This window comes from Cyrtonyx montezumae, unplaced genomic scaffold, assembly GCF_038088225.1.
Source record: "Cyrtonyx montezumae isolate F1298 unplaced genomic scaffold, pur_monq_1.0 scaffold_17, whole genome shotgun sequence".
NCBI classification, from domain to species: domain Eukaryota; kingdom Metazoa; phylum Chordata; class Aves; order Galliformes; family Odontophoridae; genus Cyrtonyx; species Cyrtonyx montezumae.
In genome coordinates, this window is record NW_027071903.1 from 10,737,260 (window position 1) to 10,761,022 (window position 23,763).

Sequence of the window (23,763 nt, forward strand, 5' to 3'; positions counted from 1 at the left end):
TGCCCGCGCGCCGCAGCCGGCGGGGGGCGGCCGGGGCTGCGCGCAGGCGGCGGGGGCGGCGCTGGCGGCCGGGCCGGGCCCGCTGGTGGCGGGGAGCGGTGCGCAGCGCTGTGCGCTCGGGGCTGCGCGGGGAGTGGGGCGAGAGGGGCGAGCCGCCTGTGTGCCTGGCTGCGAGTGAAGCGCGCCCGGCTGCTCCTTTTTTTTTTTTTTTTTTTTTTCCTTCCCTTTTTTTTTTTTTTTTTTTGGGAGCCTCCAAAAGGCTCGCTCGTCCCTTTCATGTGCCGCCGCGGCCCAATGGGAAGGCGGAGGCTGCCTGCAAGTGGTCTAATCTCAATGAGGTGTCAATCATGTTCCCCGGTGGGTGAAGTAAGGTCTTTTGTAACCGCCTCTGTCTTTGGGAAAGAGAGGAGAGAGGAGGAAGGCTGGAGCTGAGAGGGGGACGCCGGACCGTGCTGCAGGAGGGAGCTGAGATTTGCTCTTGCTTGTGCTTTAGCAGGGAGAAGCGGAGCACATGGATTTCTAAACACGCTGGGATTTTACACGGCTACAAAAATAACAACAACAGAACCTGACCCTACAGAAAGCAGTCAAATGAATCGCAATTGCAGATCAATGCAGAGAAATGGGGAAACTTCACTCGAAGCATGGTTAGTTCCTTTCACTTGCTACTTCCTCAGCCCTTTCCCTTTATTCGGATTTTACTTGGTTTGTCGCTGTGATTTTATACTGGTGTCTAACGATCTTCCTTTATTATTTCCCTCACACACTTTCCTCTGGATCTGCCTAGCCGCCGTTTGTAAACCCCGAGAAAGTCCGGAAGGTAGGGATGGCTGCTTGCTGTTAGTAACTTTGACCGCCTTTCAGTGCCCGTCCCCGCGGCTGCCCGCGGCCGCTGCCCTCTCCCCAACTTTCCGCCGCGCTCCGGTCCCGCTGCGTGCTGCCCGGGGCCGGCCGGGCGGTGCGGGCGGCTCAGCGGCGGCATTGTCTTCTCTTTTCTAGGTGATAGTTTTGCGGTGAACGCCTCTCTGGCTCGCAAAGGGCTGGAGGACTGGATGGTGAAGCAGAAATACTCCGGGGGCAGCGGCAGCAGCAGCGGAGGCAGCAGCTCGGGACTCCAAGGCTGCCAGCACCGGGCTGCTTGCGGGCTCTCCAGCGGCAGGGTATGTCAGCTTCCTAGCTGCGCCCCCCTCCTTTCTTCTCTCTGAAACAGGGGAAACCAAAAGCTCTGTCTCCATCCCCCCCTCCTTTCCGAGGGCCGGTTGTGCAAACGCAGGCGTTGCTTTGCCGTAGTGCTGCTCCGAGGGGCTGCCTCGTGGGTGGTTTCTGTCTGTCCTTTGATGAAGTTGGGAGCTGCGGAGGAAACTTAGTGCTGGTTCAAAAGCCAGGGGAGTAGAGGCGGACCTGTCTGCCAGTGTTTGGGTAGCACGGCTGGAACAAAACCCGTGGGATGGGAATGAACGGAGAATCGCTGGAGAGAACCCAGCACCCAGTGTGTGCAAGCTTGTGTACCCTGATTGGTGCGCGAGTTTGTCACATTTTGGCAGAGCAGTTCAGGAAAGGAGAAGTCCCCTAAGAGTTTATAGTTATTTACTTGCTCTTTGCTGTTAGTGCGGGGCTGATGTTCTCCCCAAGAGTTACTGCACGTGTCACTTGTCCTGGCCGTTACCACACGCTGGTCGTCTTCCACCCTTTCTCTTTCCTCCAGTTTTCTCGTGTAAGGCTGTTCTGGAGGGAACGTTCAAGCTATTTGTTGGTCTTTTTGTCTGTTGCTCCTTTTTTTCCCTTTTTTCTTCCTCTAAATGTTGCCTCTTTAACAAAAAAGCACGATGGGCAATGAGCAGATGAACAAAGGCAATTGTGCTCAGCTATGGTCCTCACAGAGTTTCAAGGTATGATCCAGAGTTTATTGATGTTTACTGAAAGACTCCCACTGACTTCCATTAGATCTGGATCAAGCACTGAAAGATGCATCAATGGAAAAGTAACCTGAGAGATGGGGTGATTGGAATCTGTGCTTCTCAGCAAGGAATGTGGCTGAGTGCACATGCAGAGCAGGGCCACCAGACCTCCAGCAGACTCCCCACATTGTTAGCAACTAGTTTTATTGTCAGAAGTCTGCGTTTCTTCTTGGGGAAAGAGAGGGGGGGTGAAAAAATAACTTGTGAACTGGAGAAGAGATGAGGCATACTTCATGCTAGGTGTGGCTTTGAATTGCATGGATGATGTGTAGAGTGGAAAACACTACTCTTTCGATTCCTTCATTGTTATATATAGAGGAGGTTAAATTGTTTGGGAATCATTGCAAGTGAGGTGAAGAGGGAGGATACTGCTAGCTATCAGTGTTTGTAAACGATGAGCTTAATCGCTTTGTGTCATGTTCACCTTGCAGGTATCTTTGATTTTAGTGACTTTCATTGTATTTTACTTGGAGACAGTATGTCAACATTGGTAATGGTACAGACACATATGATACAGCTGCAAAGAGTTAAAATGTGCTTTTAAGTTGTCGTTCATTATCCTCATTTTTGTCAGTCGAGTTTTTCAGATGTGTGCAAACAGTCGAGCATGCATGTTTTCTTGGAAAGGAAGTTTAACTCGCCCAACTGAGCACGGTTTTAAAATGTAAGAGTTGAATGTCAAAACTGTTGTCCTCAGCTTTGTGAAAGAGAATGCATTTCATGAGGATAGTTTGCTTTCTGGAAAAAGATATCTTTGATAATTAAGATCCTTTGTTATTTAGTGAACTTTAGTTCTGTGAAGTCTGCTGAGCTGGAATGACAGTGGAACAAAGTATCATGAGGTATCCTCAGGATAGCTCAACGGTTAGCGGGCCATTAACTAAAAATTAGTCCTTACATTTTACTACATTATAAAACTGTAAATGGGTTTAGAAATGTTTAAAAGGTCTGTTCCCGTGAGGCTTTTTACTGTCATCCTTATGAAGCTGTTTCAGGATGTTTGAAAATATTGGCAATTTATTGCCTAATATATTTGATTGTATCTGTATGCATATATGGCTTCCTAATTGTTTTTATTCCATTTGTCATCCTATCACAGCCACACTATGACAGCTTCACTGAAGTTGCTTTAAAATATGAACTTTCAGTACTATGGAAGGATGCATTTCTAATCCTACATTGGAAACAGATGTGCCATCTGTACAGTCTTTGACAAGGATTATGGAGCTATTGACTCCATAAATGAGACTGCACAACTGTTTCTCTTCTAAGATGTCTTTGATCTCTTATATAATTATACCAAAATTCAAAATGGATTGTTGCCTAATTTCTTGGTTCTTCAATCACCTCTAGGTGTAGAAAGGCTTCTGGTCACTTGTACTAATGGGATTGTGTGTTCCCCCAATAACGTAGTACAGTTGCACTTGAATCAGCAAAGGGCTTTTCTGCTTACTGCTTCAACACTCCTCTTAAAATGCTCAATTAGCTTGTAAGGCTCTGTGGAACGGAACAGCTCTATCGTCATGACTGGAAAACTTGGTGTCTCATTGAAACTTTTTCCCCCAAAATAGGTCTTAATTGCTACTTCTGTGATTTATGGCAGAAAGTTAGATCACTGGTGGAAATATCAGCATCCAGAGAAACACTAACTTGAGTTAAAACAACAAACAAAAAAGAAACCAACAAAACCAACAGTAGTCCTAGAAATAAGTTTCCTTTTAGGAATCCTTAACCAGACTTCTGTTGATGAGGGTTTCCTAAGTATGTTTTACCTTTTTGGTGATATCTAGTGTACTTCCAAAGAGCTTGTGATGGAAAGCATAACACTGAGTTGCTTCCATGTCTGAAACTGATGATTTGGATCATTTCAATTAGAGCTTGAATATGATAGTGAAACTTGATTTATGTTGCCCCGTATACACCAAAAATTCTGTGTTGGTTGGAGTTGAAAGGCTGCTTTCCTCAAGAACAGGGGCACTGAATTGTTTTACTTAAATTCGTCATCCAGAGGAGATGGCACTGAAGTACAGGAAGATTCATGTAGTCATTCATTGCTCTTCTAAAAGGCAAACACAGGGAAGCAGTGAAGGACGTTTTAGAGGAAGTTTGTGTTCCTCTCTGATTTAATTTACATGGGTGACTCTCATGAAGCAGTTGTGGTCCGCAAGTCTTTCTGTCAGTTTGGTCATAGAGTGTTTGTCACAAGTAGGGGCTTCAGCATACAGTACCTGTTATCTTCCCGAACTGAACGTCTGAGTTTTCTTGGTTGGGGAAGAATTCCCTCTTCTGATGTATTTCTCCACAGCACAAATTCACTGGGATATGAGTAATCGGTGTCCAGCCAACTGCATCTGTCATCTGAGATTGATCTCATAGTAGTAAATTGTTGGGTGAAGGCATGAATCAAGGGAGGGGGAGTGTATTTAACATGTGCTCTTCTGGTGTGTAAACAACTTTCTGTTCTGGGCTAAGAGCTCCGATCTCATTAAGACGTTGCCACCCGCCCAGCAGGGGCTGCTCTGCTCTAAGTGTTTTAATTACTGAGGAGGCTGAAAGCAGGGCCACACCCGTCCCATTCTCCATCACGGAGAATTAAAGAAAAAAAGGAATTTGTTGCATCCATGAGAAGAGTAATATTCTGTTTTCAAAGCTAATTGAAACCACTGGGGTTGTAAATCTGTTAGTGCAAGTGAATACACTTCTTTTGCTGCTTTAGGAATGGGTTAACTTGTGCCTGGAGAATGAGGTTTCCTGACACCACAGATTATCCTATATAATTCTTAAGTTTAAATTTATTCAGCATGTTTATTTTTGCAAACCATTTCTGGAGATCAACATTGTTTGCAAATATACATGTATTTATTTATTTAACTGAAAAGTAGCTCTGTGCTAGAGGGAGAAATGTTAAATATGACATTGCTTAGTTCAATTTATTTTTATCTTCAAAGCCCTATGAAATTTTTCAGTTTCTTGGTTGTGCATCTCATTGAGATCAGTATTTGGGACCGGGGGAAAAAAAATCTCATTTTTAATTAAATTTCAAACTAGCTCACAGTGAGCCAAGTAGGGAGTAATAACTGCAGGTGAACTAGGGAAGCCTTTGGCTTACCAGTTCTGCTATAAAGGACTGTTTGGTGCTAGTGATATGTTCTAACTTAATTGATATTAATTGGAGTTGAGGGTCTGGTCTGGGACTGATGCAGTGGAAAATGCTGAGGCACATCACTGTTTCTCAGGTGGGCCTTGTTCCCCATTTGTTCTGTGCCTCTAACTGCCACTGACATTAATGGGCACTCCTTGCATGGCTGACAGGGGACTTGGCGCCGGTTTCAACCTCACTGTTCTTGCGCGGTCCTTCGTGAATTAAGGAAGAAAGTCCTTCCTAATTCCCCACTGTTAAATAGTATGTGTTTGTGTATGTTAAAACCATAGCTGTATGAGGGCACAGCTGGATAGATTATTGAAAATATGAAAATAAAAAATGAAAATAATAAATACAAATGAGACTTTTTAGTGGCCTGTATATGCTATGTCTTAAAGGCCATTGAAGTGGAAGATTGAATTGTGGCACTGCTTTGGGGGTGATTTTATGGGTAGAATGACATTTGAAGGACTCTCTTCTTGCTGACATGGGGACAAGATCGATTACAAATTTCCAAGTGTGCTATCTTGTGTGACTGCTTGAGGTGATGTTTTAAACTGAAATATTTTCAAGTGTGTTAATGGCAGTATGGTATAGATAATGACTTGTATGGACTGAGATTTAAAAGAAACAACTCGGCCAAGCTATGAACTTATATGACTGAAAAAGTATTTTGATATATATATGATATATATATAAAATGTTACGTGCATGGTGTTCAAAATAAGATCGACAAACTTGGTTTTGGAAGAGAGAGAAGGCAAAATCTTATTTAGTGTTATAATTTGGTGCCAACAAACCCAGATAATTTAATTAGTGGTGCACGTAGTCTATCTGACAGCTCTGAAAGTATTAGTGCCATGGTGATGAGATTAGTGAATTGGCCAATATTGTAGCAGAAAGCTGGATTCCAGGGGAATTATCCTTGAATGATACCAGTTGGTGCAATTAAAAGCCACAATTCAGTTGCCATATGGAAAGTGTTAGACATCCTTACGTGGTTTCAAAGTTATGTGCCGGAGGTTAAATTGACGTATGAAGAAAAGCATAAATTAAATATTTTGTGTTATGAAATTAAAAGTTGACTTTGCTTGAGCCATATGGAGGAAGTGCATGGAAGTGTATTTCATCAGGGCTTGTTTTATAGATACTTTAGATTTAACATGGTGCATTTTTAATTTGAGATGTTGATTTGAAAGCTGAATAGCTTGTGAAGCTTCTGCAAACAATCTCATTAAAGCAACTTTGTCTAGTAGCTGGGTGAAGTCCTCACCTAAGTGATGCTCAAAGGCTGTCTCTTGGGCTGCTGACAGTCCCACCTGGTTTAATGGAACTTTAATTCCTCTGAATGGGAGGACCCTTGTTATGGAGTAAATTCTCTGTAAATTAGGATAAAATGTAGCAATGGTATGTTATATTATTGAATGACTTAAATGTAAATAATTTAATCCATACTTTATGCTAAAATTTTACTTACAACAAGAATGGGAAATGTGTAGCACGATTGTCGACATATGGGAATGTTCTCTACAGCAGCATTCATTAACATAAGGTTTTTCTGTAAGTTTCGTGAGATCTGTAATAAAACCCAGGAGGAGCTCTGTAAGTGGATATTTGTAGGCACCCTTCAGAAGAAGATCTTAGTTGACTTTTATGGTTTCTTTTGAGTTGGGTTAGGAGCAGACAAAAGAGAAGTCTCTTGAGCATTGAAACTTTGTAAAAGTTATTTTTTTCCAAAGTTGGGAAGATAATTGTTCAGTGATTGTATTTAAATCAAAATAGAGCATTCTTTCCCCTGCTGCAGATGTTGGCTTTTATAGAAATCCTTGTGGATGAATTTTGCTTTGTGAATGTCAGTGTCATAACATAATTGCAAAGTAAATGCTAGATGTCGAAATGTGCAAAATACTTGGAGTATTTCTTGGTAACTAAGCCCTTCTCTAGTTTGTTAATATATTTAGTCTGAGTAGTCAGATGGGAGTTTTCAGACTATGCGATATCTATAAATACCTTCTATGGAAAATGAGGTATAGGTTTACTTCAAAAAATTAATGGGAAGAAATGGTCAAGCAGACTTTTCCCCATGAATTTATTTAGTCGTATCTGCCAACACTGGCAGCAGAACTAAGCTTGTATTTATTCCTGCAGAGTAACTACAGCTATGGGAGACTGAGCTGGCCTGTGTTCCATTCAAGAATTATTAACCAGGTTCCAAATGCAAAATCTTCATTGTGTCTGATTTCTGAGCAAACCATGTTTGTATTGGAATATCTCATGGCGCTTGTCTTGCAGTGGTGGAACTCCAGGGGTGTTAGCTGTGGTGAAAGAGCTGTGCTGGACTGAATACTACTACTACTGCGTAACCTAAGAGATGACCTGTAGGTGTTCAGCTACTGCTGTCCTCCCTTCTCTGCCAGGCATGTGGCTGTATGTTGTGTCTGCTGTTTGTAAACATCTGATTTTATTTCCATCGCAGTGATGTGGCTAATATCCCATAATTTGCTGAGCAGAAATGACACTTCTGAATGGGTGAGATTCTTTTTCGCACTGGAAAGTCCTTCATGTTCTTTTCGCAGGCAAATCTCATCTCACAAATGGACCACAGTCACATAAACCAATGTCCATTGTTTAATAAGAATTGATCTGTTGGCTTTGCACGGGACTGGATGTTCAAAGAGGATTATGTCTGCAGCTAAGTGTCCAGGCACGTTCTCTAATACCTGCCTGTGTGCTTCTTACGTGACCCGAGGTGCCTGTCGTACATGAGAAAGAATTCTGTATCATACAGAATCAAAATGTTTGGGGGAGGCAATGATGCAGTACCTACTTGAGGTGCTGTAACAGCTGTGGAGTTAAGTTCCACTGATCTTCCTTGGATGGTATGGCCTATTGTATATTACAGGTTGATAAACTATTCTATTGTTCTAGGCTGTTAAAACATCTGGTGGGGTAAATCCTTCTGCTCCTGTGAAGATCACACTGGGGAAGGTGACATACTGTATCTGTGCCCAAGGGCTCCTCAGTGGTCAGTAAGAGGCTGTAGAAATGCGTCTAAAGGATCGTATGAGACTACTGAGTAGGGCTAAGGGCAGGCTAAGGAAACACCTCCTCTTCCCTGATTCAAGATTTTTTGCTGTTTGTAAGATTTTGGCAAGGTTTGGCAAGGTTTTTGCCAAAAGTACGTTTAAAAGAGTTGCTGCTTTAATCTGAAGCTGTTGATAAATAAAACTCCTCAAGGAAGTAGCTTTTCTGCTTTTTCTCAGGGCTCTGAAAGCTTGATGTTCTTCGATACTCCTTCTCAGTCTGAAAATTCAGGAACTATCAGTCTGATAGTGGAAGGATATCCTGCTTATACCTTCAAAGTGCCATCTACCAGTCTTGTGTTTGGCTGTAATGGAATTTGGACTTAAATGCAGGCTCAGTGTTACCAGTATCTGAGAATGTGAGACCTTCCCTTAAAATATGGGAAGAGATAGTTGTGTTTTGAGTAAAAATTGTAGCAGAGAGCTTTTAACGTGCCTGGAGTTTTCAGCCATGTATCCTTGGGATTCAGACTAACAAGTGCTGGCAGCGTATGTAACTTTAGCTCAGAGATGGATTGGCATGTAGTCAGAACATTCTCTGCACTGTCCATCCAGAGAAATACTTTGTGTTTTGTGAGTAGGGTGGAATTTAATGCATTTGGGGGCATTACTGTGGCAGCTTTAAAGGATTAAGTACATTGAGGTTCCTATTAAAGTATAACATTGTGATTCAAGATCTGTGAAAGAAAATCATGCATGGGTGTTTGATCTTGGGGTGCAGCCACACATGCTGTGAGGCATAAAATAAGGGGATAGACTCAGTAGGGAAGTGACAGAACAAAGTACTGTCTTGCAGGAGAAATGGGATTTGGGAGCAGCCTTGGATCTTTTGATACGTGCTCTGTTGCAAATGATGAATTGTGCAGAGGTGACAGGTTTGTCTTGGGGGAGGAAGGAGAATGGTGGGTAATGTGTCATGCTGCCCTCAGAGAGAGAGTTCTGGCTGATTCCCCCAAAGATTTGATACTGATAAGGACTAAGCTGTTTCCTGTTGTCCTGCCTCACAAATCTTTTATAATTCTGAGAAGGTTAGTTTCAAGAGATAACTTTACAGCTATTACCTTCTTTACCTAAGTCATATGTGTTAAGTGGATTTAAAGAACAAATGCCCATTTTGGGGAGCAGGAATTTTCTCTGAGCATAGAGTGCCCCAGTCTCGAGCTGTGGAGTAACAAGCAGTCTTTGTAGTGTGTAAGATGCTGCGGTTAAGCCTATATCAGTGTTTCAGTAATAAACCACTCTTTTTGAAACAATAAATAATAATTTTGCTTGTGAACTTTCCAAGTCTCTCTCTGTTCACATAGTGTACGTGTGTATAAACTACAGACACTCGTTCGCCTATAAAAAGAGAACATCATAGTCTAGCAAACAGAATATCTGTCATTCCAGCTGAGCAAGGTCTAAGGCAATAACCCAAAATATCCTGGAAGAAATTCTAAAAAGCAGTGAAGAAATCAATCGTCTGATCCTGGAGGAAGGTCTTTGATGTAATCCTGGTAAGTTTATACTGGGAGCCTGCCTATTTCTTTATGGTCAGCCCTAGACTTTCTATATGAAAAGTAGATCAAATAGTTTTATGTGCTTCTGCTTTAAAAAAAAGAAAGGAAAAAAAAAAGATGAAAAAAGGTTGATAGTTTTCTAAAGCATATGCACTGTTTAAATGTAGATTGTGGCTTTTAGCCTAAGCCCAGGTGGGGAGGAAAGGCTTTTCAAAACAAGTACTTACAGAAAAATAAATAATACTTTGATATTTTCCCATGGAAAAAACTGTGCCTCGTTTAGCCATCCTGAATATTTAGTTTTATTTTGAGGATAAACTTCACAGGTTATCTCAGCTAAAGCTATTTTTATTTAGGCAAAGCTTATGTGCAATGTCTTGTTCCTGATGTGGATAAGTCTGTAAAAGGAGTTTTTTCAGAATACTATAAATAAATTTCTTCTAAAGGTATGTTTTTAACTCGGTGCACTTGGGTAGGTCTGTTTAGATCATCTTGAAAACTTCTGCAATATTTCTGGGAGTGCTTAGGTTTTAAAGCCCTGCTTTAATAGAGGGGAAACTTCTCATTGCTTTCAGTGGTTTTGAACTGCGTTTGTTGCCACATCAGTGGATGAGCAGAGAAGGCTCAAGTGGTGAGACTGATTGTCTCTCTCCTGAAGCTGCGTTGCTAGTGGAATGGTAATGTATTTTTCCCCTGCAGATGCAATTCAGCTGATAGTTTTATGATAGATTTGCAAAAGTTTTTCACAACTGTATTGCCACCTAAAATCCTACTTCTAATTAGCAGTGTAATTTTGCAGATAGGTTTAAAGACGATGTTTCCAGAGCACTGCTTAATGCGCATTAAAGTAGTACATCTTTATTTTGTGAAGGCATTCTTTACCTAAGTAGGTCTGTTTGTTACAGTACACAGGTGGTTTGTAACTACACCATTGCTTCATTCTCATTTTTTCATCTCTGTTTTTAATAGCTTATATACTTCTAATAGTCTATGTAGTCCAGTAGAAAACCCACAGAAATCTTTGAACTAATGCACAGTGATGAGATAAGTTGCTGCCTTAGCTGTTGTACAAGGCTTCTCCTTGAAAGGCAGCCATTAATGGATTAAAACATGGTTACGTGGTGGTGTTTTGTTTTGTTTTTCTTCCCCTTCTTCCCCTCCTGTAACTACAGTATTTGGGAAGGGAATGCTACATTTGTTGATACTACATAGGTTTCAGTTTGATAACTGGCCTTGATGTGGCACTTTTTTCCAGAAGTGCTGCTTTCATTGGTGATTGTTGGTCGGTTGGCTCCTTGGGTTTTTGATGCATCTATAAAAAAAAAAGCTGGATGAAATTTGTTCTTTAGAATGGTGTGACAAAAGTTGAGTGTAAGGCATGATGAAGTTGCTCTGTGTCCTTTAACACATGCAGTTACCCAGAAGGGACTTGCTAGACACTCTGCTAAACCAAATTTATCCTGAGGCAAATTAATTTGTGTCCACTGCTGATTTTCTACATTCTGAAAGAAAGGATCTGCAGATGCTGCAACACGAGATCCCCTAGATTTGCCAATAAACGTGTAATGGCTGATGCTGATGTCCTGAGCAGACGGACTGTGAGGTCCCTTACTATATACAGCTGTTATCTGGCCCCCTCAGGCGCGTTTCTGACAGCAGCACCAGTCATTGTAGGATCCCGTGCAACGGGTAAAGAAATAGGACACAAAAATAGGAAAGCTCATAAAACACGGAGGAACGGAACAGTTAGACAAGAAAAATATGAACGTCATGCCACTAGGGATAACTGAGGAGAGAGTCCTGCCCTGCTGTACCGACAGAGCGTCTCCTATTATCAGCAGGAGCCCTACCCAAGGACAGGGTGAGGCTTCCTCCTTCCCCAGCCCAGCAGACGTGCCTTTGGTCCCTCCGAACTGCCATTCGCCTGTATCAGTTTCAGTATCAAGTGGTGTCAGGAATGGGTAAGCGTTCTGCCTTCAGCTGGAACGTGGGCAGAGGCTGTGCCGAGAGCCCTGCGGGGCACGAGCTGCGGCAGCACGGCCTGCTGCCGGTGCTGGCTGAGACAGCAGGGCTGTGGGGAAGCTGCTCGGGTCCCGCAGCGCTGCGGGCTTTGCCACGCGGTCTCTGGGCAGCACGCGTGTGGTTGACGGGAGCGAGACGGAGGGCTCGCTGTGGGATGCAAAGGGTTACGCTGCTGAAGCTACACAGGCGCCAATCCCCTGGCACACCGCAGGTGATCTCAAGCGAATGTTGTTTAAAGCGCCTGTCCCACGGCTTCACAAATGTGCTCTGACCAGAGGATGTTTTTCTAACTTCAAAGGGCTCCTCGGGCTGGCTCAGTGCCTCACAGGCTGAGTCCACAATCCCTCTCTGCTCGTGATGTGTTCTAACCATGTGTGATTTTTTTGGTATGCGATGTTTTCTTAAAGCGGCATTGACCTGCGTTCAAATGAAACTTGCTCTTAAGCTTGTAAACACAAATCTGTCGTGTGGGCAGTTTTCATCTGAACCTGACAAGTGGGTTGTCTTTGTGTGTCTCCGTGTTTTTGTTTCTTCTTAAAAGCAAGAATTGACATCAAAAGGGGGAGTAATTTATAGGAAAAGAGGCAGCGAGAAATAAACTTACAGCAGCCTTCTGAGGGGCCTTTCCCTGAACGTGGGGGTGTGGGCTGCGAGAGAAGGGCGTGCTGCCCCTCGGTGAGAGCTGGGGCTGGGCTCCCTGAGCCTCTGCAGGAAGCTGTGGGGAAGGCAAGGCATTAAGGAGCTGCAGGGAAAGGACCTAGGATGCATCTCAGTAACCTCTCTTGTGAGGGTTGGTTCTCTTGGGTGCATCTGAATGTTTTTGAATAGTAAGGGTTTCTTTTTCTTCTGTAGTGCTTTGTAGTGTAGTGTAGCTTTCTGAAGGAGATTGATTTCAGGTTAATGCAAAAGTGTGCTTTCTACTTAATGTTGACTTAGATGTGATTGAGTCGTTATGGGCCAAACCTTTTGACTGTTGAAACCCTTCAACTCTGGGAGCAAAACTCTGGGACCCTGAGATATATTCTGAGGTGCACTGGACTGTGTTAGTTTTGGTTTTGGATCTCAGAAGATGTTGTATTCCTCCATTGATGGGCTCTGTTTTCTCCAATGTTTTTGCATTCATGAGGGCTAGAAACGTGGGCTACTGAGAGGTTTTCGTGTCATCAGTTTTTAGTTTACTCTTATTACCACTATGGATGTTTCTGAATTCATAAAAGAAAGCAAAAAAAGCCAACCAAACAAACAAACAAAAAAAAAAAACCCCTAACTCCTTTCCTAAGAGAAAAGAATACCTCACAAGTCAGACCATAATACTTTCTGCATGGTGAGTGATAGAGAAGGATCATCTGCTATGGAAATAAAACATCGTACTGTGAGTGGCACACTGATCTATATATTTCAGCTGTGCAATGAGGTTTCACTTCAGAGTAATGGTACCATGATATAGCAGTTAATATAACAGTTAATCCACATTTCAGATGCAGCTTGGTCCCAAATTGTCATCCAGACAAGATCCTGGAGAAGTCATTGATCACTTGGACATAAAACCCTGAGAGCAAACAGTCTGTGCTGCCCTACCAACCCATGTCTATCGACAGGACTCATCCAACCACGTTTATTTTGGCTAGTTTGAAAGCACTTGGCCAGGGTGAATTCCTAGTTTCAAAGTCACAGCTGCTGCTTTGAAATTGTGTAAGAAGGGCTTTGGTTTCTTAATACAAAATAGCCAAGCTGCTGTTTGGTATTAGAGCATCATTATTCTGGGAAATGCTCTCTTCGTTTTATAAATATCTTCTGTATGAAAGGTGAAAGTTTCAATCTCATGATTGTACGAGCAAAGAGCTGAAAAGGTCCCTTGTTTGTCTGATTGTAAATACATTGAGTTTCTCATTGATTTGAGTCAATGGAATCTAGTATTAAATGCTAGTGTTAAATATTAAAAGTAACATTAGAGACAGAATTAATCCAGGAATATCTTGCTGGTATTAAGTAATTTCTGTGGAGGATTTTTTGGGAATAACTGTAATATATGGTTTTCCCTTTTTAATAGGTTGCCTTTGGCGATCAGCCCCACAATTTGTCTTTATTGTTAAATTGAAGAAAAAGACTGTGAACTTTATGCCACTTTTCATTCTGAAGTGAGCCACCTTAGGTGACTTTCTCAGTAGCTTCAACAGGATGTTGAGTTCTTGTCACTGGAAGTATAAAAAGAATTCAGAAGGACTTTGTGTTGAGCATAAATCGTTTTTATTCTTAAAAGTGAAAGTTCTTTTCACTGGGGTTTTCCTTCTTTTGTATTCCTTGCCACCTTATGATATTATAATGTTTTTGCCTACTTTGAAAATTGCATAGATATGTATTTATAAAGAAACTATATGTCATGTAAGCCTTTTTCTAGTGCAAGAGAAAATACACTGTATGCAAGGCACACAGCATGGTGCTTTCTGGGCCTTCCATCTCATATGATCTTTTGTCACAATAAATATTACAAATAGGAGTGAGTAAAGACCCATTCCCTTAGACTTATGAGAGAAGATGAGGGAAGGCTAGTTCAGAGGAGATGCAAAACCAGTGCATGTGAACCAAGGCAGTAGCAGAGAATGGAGCACTTCTGCTCCAGCAGCTTGTGTACACAGGCTTGTTAAAGAACAAAATTAAGGCTCATTTGGTAACAGGACCTGGTCAAACAAAGGAATTTAGGCTTCACATGAATCTTTGATGTAGTTAAGTGAAGAGGGTAAGAATAAGCAGATAGGGTTATCTGGGTATCCTCACTAAGTTAGCTGCTAGCAGTCCTTTCATAGGATCACTACACAGTTTTTGCGTCTCAGGTAATGCTATGCTTTTGGTAACCAGGCTGTTATGCATATCCAGTTGGGTCTGCTTAGTGGTTGGGATTTTCATGGATAAGATGGCAGCTCTGTTGTGTTTTTAAGAGATTGGATAATAGCGTAAATGCAGCTTCCTGAATTGCAGTGAAGATAGGCTTTGAAGTCGTCTGAGGTTATAAGGCTTGTCCGCGGACATGGACGTGAAGCTGGAGGGTGTTTGTGATGTGGTGGTCCAAGGCAGATAGCCATTGTTGTGATGCAGTCGTTTCTATAATTGAATATATGATGTAAGAGAGGGATATTGGAGCTGTATATACTGGTCTAGACCCTAGTATCTACTGTATATCCTTTCTCAAATCGCTCAAGCATTAATCTTCTCAGATTAATCTTCTCAGATACTTCACATTTACTCATTTATCTTTGAAACTACTAATTTTATCCACTCTTTCCTGCATCCTCAGCAGGGAATTGAGGGTATCCTTTATCGTTTTACCTAGCTTGGTTGTTGAGGTAGGCAAAGAAACATTTAAGTTCATAAAGAGCTTTGATGCCAATTGTACATATACTATTTTAAGTTATTTGTTGGTGTATTGCTGTGAATAAGTCAGGTATTTGCTAGCTATTCTCCTGAGTAAAATGCAAGAACAAAATAAGAATGACAAAGAATGTCAGAATTTTCCTTGGAATTTATGCAATTCCCCATTCTGCAAACAAACCAAACCAAATAGTAAAGCAAACGAATTGTTTCTTCTTTTGCTCTCCAGTGTTTTTTCTGAAATTGTTCCCAAAAGGGGCCTTTCTGAACTGTCCAGTCCTCAATACAGTCCAGTGGCCCAAGATATCTTACTCTAAAAAAGCTGTATTAAGCAAAGCTGTTTTAACTTATGGAGAGGGAAAAGAAAGTCCTTTTTCTTGCCACTCATCTGAATATGAGATTGCATAAGGTTAGTATGTGGCAGAAGGGATGTAGCATTAATGCATGAGCACAGTCCTCACAGCTTGTGGAGGCCCCTGTCTGAGGATGTGTGCGTTCAAGTGGTAATGACTGCAGGTCATGGATGTCCAACCTCGTGGGTTATCTGGGCCACAGTGAGAGATGAGGATACATTTTGGGCTGCATATATGTAGGACACTCCAAAAGTAATGCCTGTTGTTTATTTCTGTGTAAACAACCAATAGGATTAGCCCAGTAACACTGTTTGATAGAGCAAATATTTGGTTACAGAACATTGTTTCTCAACATAGTCCCCACCATTAGCTCTGCATTTTTGTCAGTGATGAACAGGAGCCAGCATGCCATGGCTGTAAAAGCCTGCACCAGCAGAGGTGACCTACTGTTGTCAGTGCTGAAATGCACTACCCACCACCTCTCTGTGCTCACATCCACTGTTTGGTCTCCATAAGGGTTCTTGTTTTTGTGAAACAGATGTATCAGTCTGGTTTGATGGCAGTGGGTTCTTAGTGACATTCAATGTGTTCATCAGATTTTGTGATGAAATTCCATTTTTCCTGTTTTCATCCTTGGAAACAGTTGTTTACAAATATATGTTCTGCCAAAAAAATGCTGAGGTGGATAGAGTGTGACTGTGAAGCGAGGGGTATTTCTCTCTGCTAAGATAGGATTTAAGAGAGTCCAGTGGAGAGGCACAATCAGGTTTTTGAGTTAAATGAGATACTGCAACTCCATTTGTTAACATTTGAAATTTTGCACGTTGTGTATTTATGCTGTCTGAAAATAATGGAGTTGCAAATATATGGAAGAGAAACATTTTTTTTGTTATATTGAAACTTGTCAAATTCCTTTACCACAGTGGAAAGCACAGCTGTGTATTTTTGCTGTTTGTGCGACTGTGTTTAGCCAACATATCCAAATGCATAACATTATTTGCTATCTTTTCAATTAGCATTGTATTGTTTCCTCTTCTTGTCCTGGTTTCAGCCCAGATGGGGTTAATGACACACAGTGTTTGGTTGGTGCTGAGTAAGGAGCGCACCACCACGATGGTGTGGGGCAGAGGGCTGCAGGTCGGACATGGCTGCTTGCAGGCACTTCACTAAAGGCATATAAACCCAGTGTGTGGTTAGTTGGAAGGTAGGGATAGAGCGTATGGCTTGTATGCATATAAAGCAGGTGAGTAACACAAGAACCCAGACTTCTACCAGTGTTAAAATGGACTGCACAGGCATAACTGAAGAGGGAAAAAAAGACATTCGTTAGAGATTTGATTGAAGATGAGTTCTTATCAGTTCTCAACTTTGGTCCAGCTAGGCTTGGCGAGAGACAGTGGTTTTCTTGTTGTTTTTTTTTTTTTTCCCCTCCTGAAGGTTATTCTTCAGAGCAACAGAGTTTGTGCATGAGTGAAATGTGTGTCAAAATGTTTACGGTGAGCTGAAGTGGAGTGCTGAGTCAAAGCGGCAGCCTTTTGTTTGCACTGGCTTTGTAATGGAGAGCCTTATAATGAGGGTGAACTATGCCTCCCATTCTGATGGCCTTTGTGCTCTTTGAGCTCAAAGTGGAGCAGGTTTCCAGGTTAATTAACACCTCTCCTCTCCTTGAGGTGCTGGCAGTAAGGTATCGTCCATGCTCACGTTAGAAACTGTAGCCACTGTTTTGCAATGGATACTGCCAAGCGTTTTGGTTGAAGCCGCTGTTTGTGCTGGATGTGCCATTTGTCCTCCTAAGCAGTGGGGAGCAGAGTGGCACAGCCGTGTGCTGGGGAGGCTCTGGGTGCCCCAGTGGCACAGCTGGGTGCTGGCAAACCTATGGATCCTGCCTGCAGCTTCCCTGCTCCTTAGGAATGTGATGAGATTCAGATGAATTCTGCCTGTATAAAGAGGACTTAATGAATGGCACAACACGTTATTTTGTATTTAAGGATAACTGCATACTGAATTCTAAGAGTGTAATCTTGTGGCTCAGAGGTTGGGAGAGTTTGGTTGGTCTGGCTGGGATCACTGCTCATTTGTTTGCCCATTAGATTGGGACGTGTTTTTGTTAGTTTTCTTTTCCACCAGATCACGCTTTATCAGCAGTTGCCTTGTGCTTATTTCTTTTCCTTTCAGTTTCTGAGATTTCAACTTACTATGTGTTACTTGCGTTCTAACAGCTACTGCTATTGCTTTAGTTAGATTTAAGTTTCACATTGTTTAGGGACTTGAGCCCTTAGAGTGGGGAAGAAAGAAAAGGCTGTGTAGTGGTCTGACTAGAAGGGTGCACTTCTGGGTGTGGGACATGAGCAATCCTTGTGCTGCCTTGCACTGGCTAGCGCACTATGCCATAACATTGAAAGCAAGTGTGCAGCATGTGTACTGCCCAAACGTGCCATACTTGTATGCCTTGACAACAAAAAAAATTGCACATCAGCTGCATATCTTTTGAAGTTTGAAGAATTTCTCCTCGGTTTTGTTACTTCATTCCTTGACTGTTTATGATTAAAGACCCAGCGGAGCACGGCACAGCTCCTCATGCAGGAGCAGAAGTGCTCTGGGGACAGGACGGTGCAGCAGCACTATTTGCTGCCTTCCGTCGTGTGACTGGGAAATGGGAAGGAAGCTGTGATTCAAGGAGTTGTGATCATTGTCCCAGGCAGCTTCAGGGACAATGTGTATCTAGTTTCTGCCTAGCTTGCAGTGGAAAGTGGGGCCATAATAGAGGCCAGTATGCCCAAGCAGAAAAGAATTAAATTCGTCATAGGAATGTTCTCTAGAAATGAAGAATTCATCTGTAAGAATGTTTTTTGTTATTTTTTTTTAATCCAGCTTCCTCATTCCAGTGCTACAGCAGCATATTTATCTCCATGACTTTCATGCTGTGAATAGAGGAAGGCCAAGAAACATGAATAAAGGACTTCCTCTGCAGCCAATTATATGTGCAATACAGTATCCTGCAAAGTTAGCAGGAGTTTAGGGGAATGACCGTCTGAGCGAGGGGGGCACCCCACCAGGAAGTGTCTGTTTCTGCATAACAACTGAAGCAGTACTATCTACAGACTTTGAATCAAAGGCTTGGATGGCTAAACAAAGCTAATCCCAAAAGTTGTACTATTAAACTCATTTCCTGAGTATGGAGCAAATACTGTAGAAGTTTTGAAGAGCATTTTCCAACTATTGTTAAGAGAAGAGTTGGGGCGTGAGCTATGAAATTCAGACTTTCTCTGTATTTGCGGTTTTGCTTTGAGCCTGTCTGCAGTTAGCAGGGACATAAATATTAACATTCTGTCATGTGGCTTTAGAGCTGTGCTGTGTTCACAGCCTTCCTTTTTCAGTGTGTCTTTAGTTTGGTAAATACTTCTTTCTGCTGGGGTCGAATCCTTTCTTTGGGTGAGCAAACTGTGAGTACCCTGGCAGGGAAGGGCAGTTTGACCAGCCCTAGTATGGCTGTGAGGTATGAGTTGTTTATGAAAAGTAATGTTTGTGTCATAATTATCTCAAAATGAAAACAAACCATTATGCTCTTAACAGAGAAGAAAGGAAATACACCGTGTATTCTTTGTAGGGAAGTGCTTATTAGCTACTGTTTCAACTTTGACTTGTTACATTTTGTGTCTCTTGGACTGAAAGTTATTGATAGTTGGGAAAAGGTTTAAGCTGAACAATGGGCAGCCTTGGTTTTTGAAGAACTGAACTTAAGGTGAGAACAGTGAATGCCAAGAATTAAGGTCCTGGAGTGAGCTGGATTTTTATTTGTATTTATTTACTTTGAGCCTAAATGCAGTTGGAATAACAGGTCATATTTTTGCTAAGAGCTGTCTGTCCAGATCCGTTTGGCTGCACGGTATGCTTAGGGAGTAGGAGGTGAGGGCACTAGATCTGAATGCTTGTCTTGAGACATGATAATTCACGAATGGCCTTGAGAAATTATTGCCTAAATGTGAACAGAACAAATAAGCTAAATCACTGCAGCCTGGTGTGTAGCATGCCTATAGTTCCAGGCTGGCTTCATTTTTAGTGAAGTCTGTTCGTACATGGATGTGTAACAGTCTGGAGATGATGGTGATGACCCATCTGGTGCTGCATGGTGTCTGTTTTTAGAGGAGATTTTAGTTCCACCTTCTTTGAGTTAAACTCCAGCAGTCATAACTGTTAGGCAAAGAATATTAGATGAATGGGTCTACAGTCATTCTCACGTGCGTCTCACTTGGTCTTAATCTATTTACATATTTCCTATACCATTGTACAAACATACCACTGGGCAGAGGCCTGAAACCATTTTCTCAGGCAGAGTTCCAATTGATACCAAAGAGGTCAGAATTGCTTCTAAACAAGAGATTATTTTCATTTGAGTGTGATCTTCAGACAAATGCCCTTTCCTTTTGCTGACTTTTTGAACCTTCTGTTAGGGCGTTATTGAAAGTCAGTAGGAAACTTCAGTGAGTTCAGCCTATAACTCCAGCAGTTGTCAATTGCTATTCTTTTGGCAGTGTTGCAGGGGACACTGCTTCTTCAGAAGCTATTACAGACCTACATTATTGTTGATCTTCCCTGTTTTTCATTCTGTGTTGTCTTTGCAGACCTCTTGAATCTGTAGGTAACAACAGTTGGTGAACATGAACACGGTTCAGTGTAGGTGCTGAGGCCAATCCAAGTTCTTCATTCATACAGAGATTTCATCATACAAGCAGCATGCAATGCATCTGTTGTTCTCTATTACTATTAAAATATGCTTCTGTTCCCTGAGAAAGATGCTGAAAAGATTACTGAGGAACTGAGGGTGATTGAACTAAGAAAACTGAAAGAGCATATTATTTGCTTCTTGTCTACATTGAGAAACTGATAAGAAGAGTTCTAGCTGTTGAGTCAAAGAGTAAAGTAATTTATCAGCAGTTTATGTGCTTATTTATACAAACTTCTATTGTGATATGGAATGTTTGCACAGCAGCTATTCTGGAACACTTATTGCAGTCCATTTCCAAATGAAAACACGCCAGCAGATACTAATGAAACATTGACCAAATGAGAATTTATATCATTTGAGGCTTAAAAAAGGTTATTTGGAAGTGTAACTGAGGATGATTAAGAATAGAATCTCTAAAAATAAGATGTGTTAAGACATGGTAATGAAGATCTGTTCCAGTGCGAAATTATTACTTATTTATGTGGACTTGTTAGAACGCATCCAGAGGAAGGCCACAAAAAGGTTCCAAGGAATGGAGCACATCTCCTACGAGGACAGGCTGAGAGCTGGGGCTATTTAGGCTGGGGATGAGAAGGCTCTGGGGACACCTGATAGCAGCCTCTCAGTATCTAAAGGGGGACTGTAAGAAGGAAGGGAACCAACTCTTCAAGGCCTGCTGTGATAGCACAAGAGGAAATGGTTTCAGATTGGAAGAGGAGAGATTTGAATTGAGTATAAGAAGTTTTTTTTACCATAAGGGTGATGAGGCACTGGCACAGGTTGCCCAGAGAGGTGGTGGAAGTCTTGCCCTTGGAGACATTGAAGGTCAGGAAGGATGGAGCGGTTTGTGGGATGGTTTGACCCGGTACTGTGACAATTGAGGCAGGGGACCCACGGGCCCACACCCCAAGGAAGGGGAAGGGGGAAAGGGGAAAAAAAAAAAAAAAAAAACGGAGATGAGCCTAGGAGCAAAACAGCGGCAACGATCTGAAGAGGAAAGCTAATTTACTAAATAAGATATCAGAAAGCAAAATAACACAATATAATACAGTATAATTGGAATTGAGGCAAATGAATCAAATAAAATGAGCAAGAGAGAGAGTGTCCAATAAACTGAAGGCCTTACACTAACGCTGAAGGCGGACGGCTGCTACAAACACCCACTGCTGAGCTCCATCCCAAAGGGAAGAGAGAGTCCCACAGCCACAGACAGTTTTTATCTTTCCCTCTGGGCGGAAATATGTAAAAATGCAAAGCATCGCAAAGTCCTCTGGGGAATGGAGTTCTTCTCTTCTGAGACAGGGGTACCTGGAACTATCGGTGATCCATGGAGCTGGAGCATTAACTCTATAACTCCCAATACACCACGTGATGTTATGATGTGGAATATCAATTATATAACAAAAATCGTAAAACCATGACATTCCACCCCTTATTCAACATCATTACATCATGCTTATATATACATATATATATATATATATATATATATATATATATATATATATACACATATATATATATACACATATATATATATATATATATATATATATATATATATATATATATATATATATATATATATATATATATATATATATATATATATATATATATATATATATATATATACAGAAACAATGATTAACAAGCATTAAATGCAAACACGCACAACACATTATATATATACATATATATACATGGAGTTACTGAGGGCACTCTCCCAACATCAAATTCTTTATTTGGGCAGCAATGTCTTTCTACAGTTCAGCAGCCCAAATAGGTCTACCCCTCCGTTGCCAGCCATTTTGTTCCCACTGCTGTAGCCACCCCCATAAAACATTTGCCACCATCCATGAGTCTGAGGACTCTGATCTGAGGAATCTGATCTTGCTCTAGATATCCATATTCATTGCAGGAGATTTGTACCAGGTGACCTTTAAGGGTATATTGTGACTTAAAATATCCAGTGATTCTATGGTTATTCTTGGGAAATGTTACAAGTTTTGTTTTCTCTAAGGATTCTCAAAACTCAAAAATTCTCAAAAAAGTTTAGATCCCTGATTTTCTCAAGTATGTGATAGTAAGAGGTCTTCAAAGTTGAGTCCCTTGAACTGTCATTCCTCTAATGAAAACATAAAAAAGTCACTTGCATCCATATCGGCAAAATTAGGATCTGTAAGTTTTTTTTATCCTTCTTTGTAAATGTCTTTTACATGTTATAGCAGTCAACAAAAAACACTCTCACTTTAGGCATTACTTCAGCAGATTATGCTGACAGCAGTTAGTTGTAACTCAGAGCTCTGTCCCTTATAAAGATTAATGGTCCTTGAAATAACAAATATATTGGAAATGCGAAGCCTAGAAGTAATTTTCAATTCATAAATGGAATTGTTTTTCTAACAGCAGACATCTTCTCCTGCTATTCCACATAATAGAACAGAAGTAGCATAAAATACTGGAGCACGTGTGCTATTGAAGAGAAAAGATCATTCCATGAGGAATGTATGTGTTAGGAAGGGCAGGAAGAGGGTGATGACAAGCCATTTTGCAATATCACTTTTGGGTACGGCTTATAGGGAGTGTTGCAAAGAGCTTGTAGCTGTTAACACATCTGAGCATTGTTGACTTTTATTCTGGTTGCCATCATTCAGTAGGCAGAAAGCAACTGAGCTGAGACAGGAGCCAAAAGCCAGCTTTTTGTGGATGGACATTGTTTTGGGGGAGAACCAGTGATTTACTTTTAATTTTGTTGCAGTGTAGGCCTAGCACTAAATTAATCATGACATTAAGAGGCAATGTATGCACAGACGTTACTTCACGGAGTTGTCATAAATTCGGTGCTTGCCATACTTTAATTTCCAAGACTTTTGAATCTCAGACAAGGTGCTATAGATGTAGTTATTAAATTCTACAGAAATATTTTTATTGGGTAGGACATTGCTTGATGATGTAGCTGTGAAAGCCAAATTCAGAGACTAGCAAAAGGTTCTTTATCCATGCGTTTCGGAGGAAAAATATTATTTTGTAACACTTGCTTGCTATTGAAATACTTGCTTTAATTTTACCTTCTCATTTCTGTATGAATTTACATATGTTTATAAGAATGAGGTCCATAGACTTGCTAGTTTGTTAAATTATCAGACAATTTTCTTGTAGTGTATTGCCGAGTTCTCTAGAACTCCATAGGAGCGGTCATATGAGAGGGGAATTGTAGCTTCTTTCAGAAGGGAGTTCTGATGATACAGGGCTTGACAACTTCACCAGCGTCCCAGTAACATCAATAACACCCAGATGGAAACATGGCTTTTGGAATAATGGAATCTCACTCCTGTGGCTCAGCAGACAAATGCTTTTATGGAGTGATCTGAGGAGGACAGGCTGCCCTTTCTTGGCTTTGAGTGCTCTTGAGAGAAGATACTGGGTAAGATAGGAACAAAAAATGCTTCGTAAGCTTGCAAAAGGCACTTCTTTCAGTGCAGAAGTAGGAACTAAGAGCAAATATTGCTGAAATGTTTGGTTCCCTGCTTTTCCAAGATATTTCCTGTACATGCACTGGGGAGGCCCTGTTCTCAGTACCTTTCTGTACTAAAACATGTGTTGCTAATTAT

General features: G+C 41.5%; 1 protein-coding gene across 6 annotated transcripts in view; it reads left to right on the plus strand.

The window, feature by feature from the left end:
- Positions 1 to 279: 279 nt before the first annotated feature.
- The window catches only part of NKD1 (NKD inhibitor of WNT signaling pathway 1), a 118,881-nt gene continuing 95,397 nt past the window's right edge, over positions 280 to 23,763 (plus strand). For 3 of the 6 annotated variants that reach the window (XR_010622003.1, XM_065733257.1, XM_065733260.1), the window contains exons 1-3: positions 405 to 647; positions 788 to 820; positions 1,000 to 1,160. Coding sequence is in view for 5 of the 6 variants with exons in the window: in XM_065733257.1 (XP_065589329.1) it covers positions 623 to 647; positions 788 to 820; positions 1,000 to 1,160 (219 nt within the window). In the remaining variant the exon portion in view is untranslated. Of the gene's footprint in view, positions 367 to 404; positions 648 to 787; positions 821 to 999; positions 1,161 to 23,763 lie in introns of those variants that run through there. The other 3 variants (XM_065733259.1, XM_065733258.1, XM_065733261.1) reach the window with 3 other exon arrangements.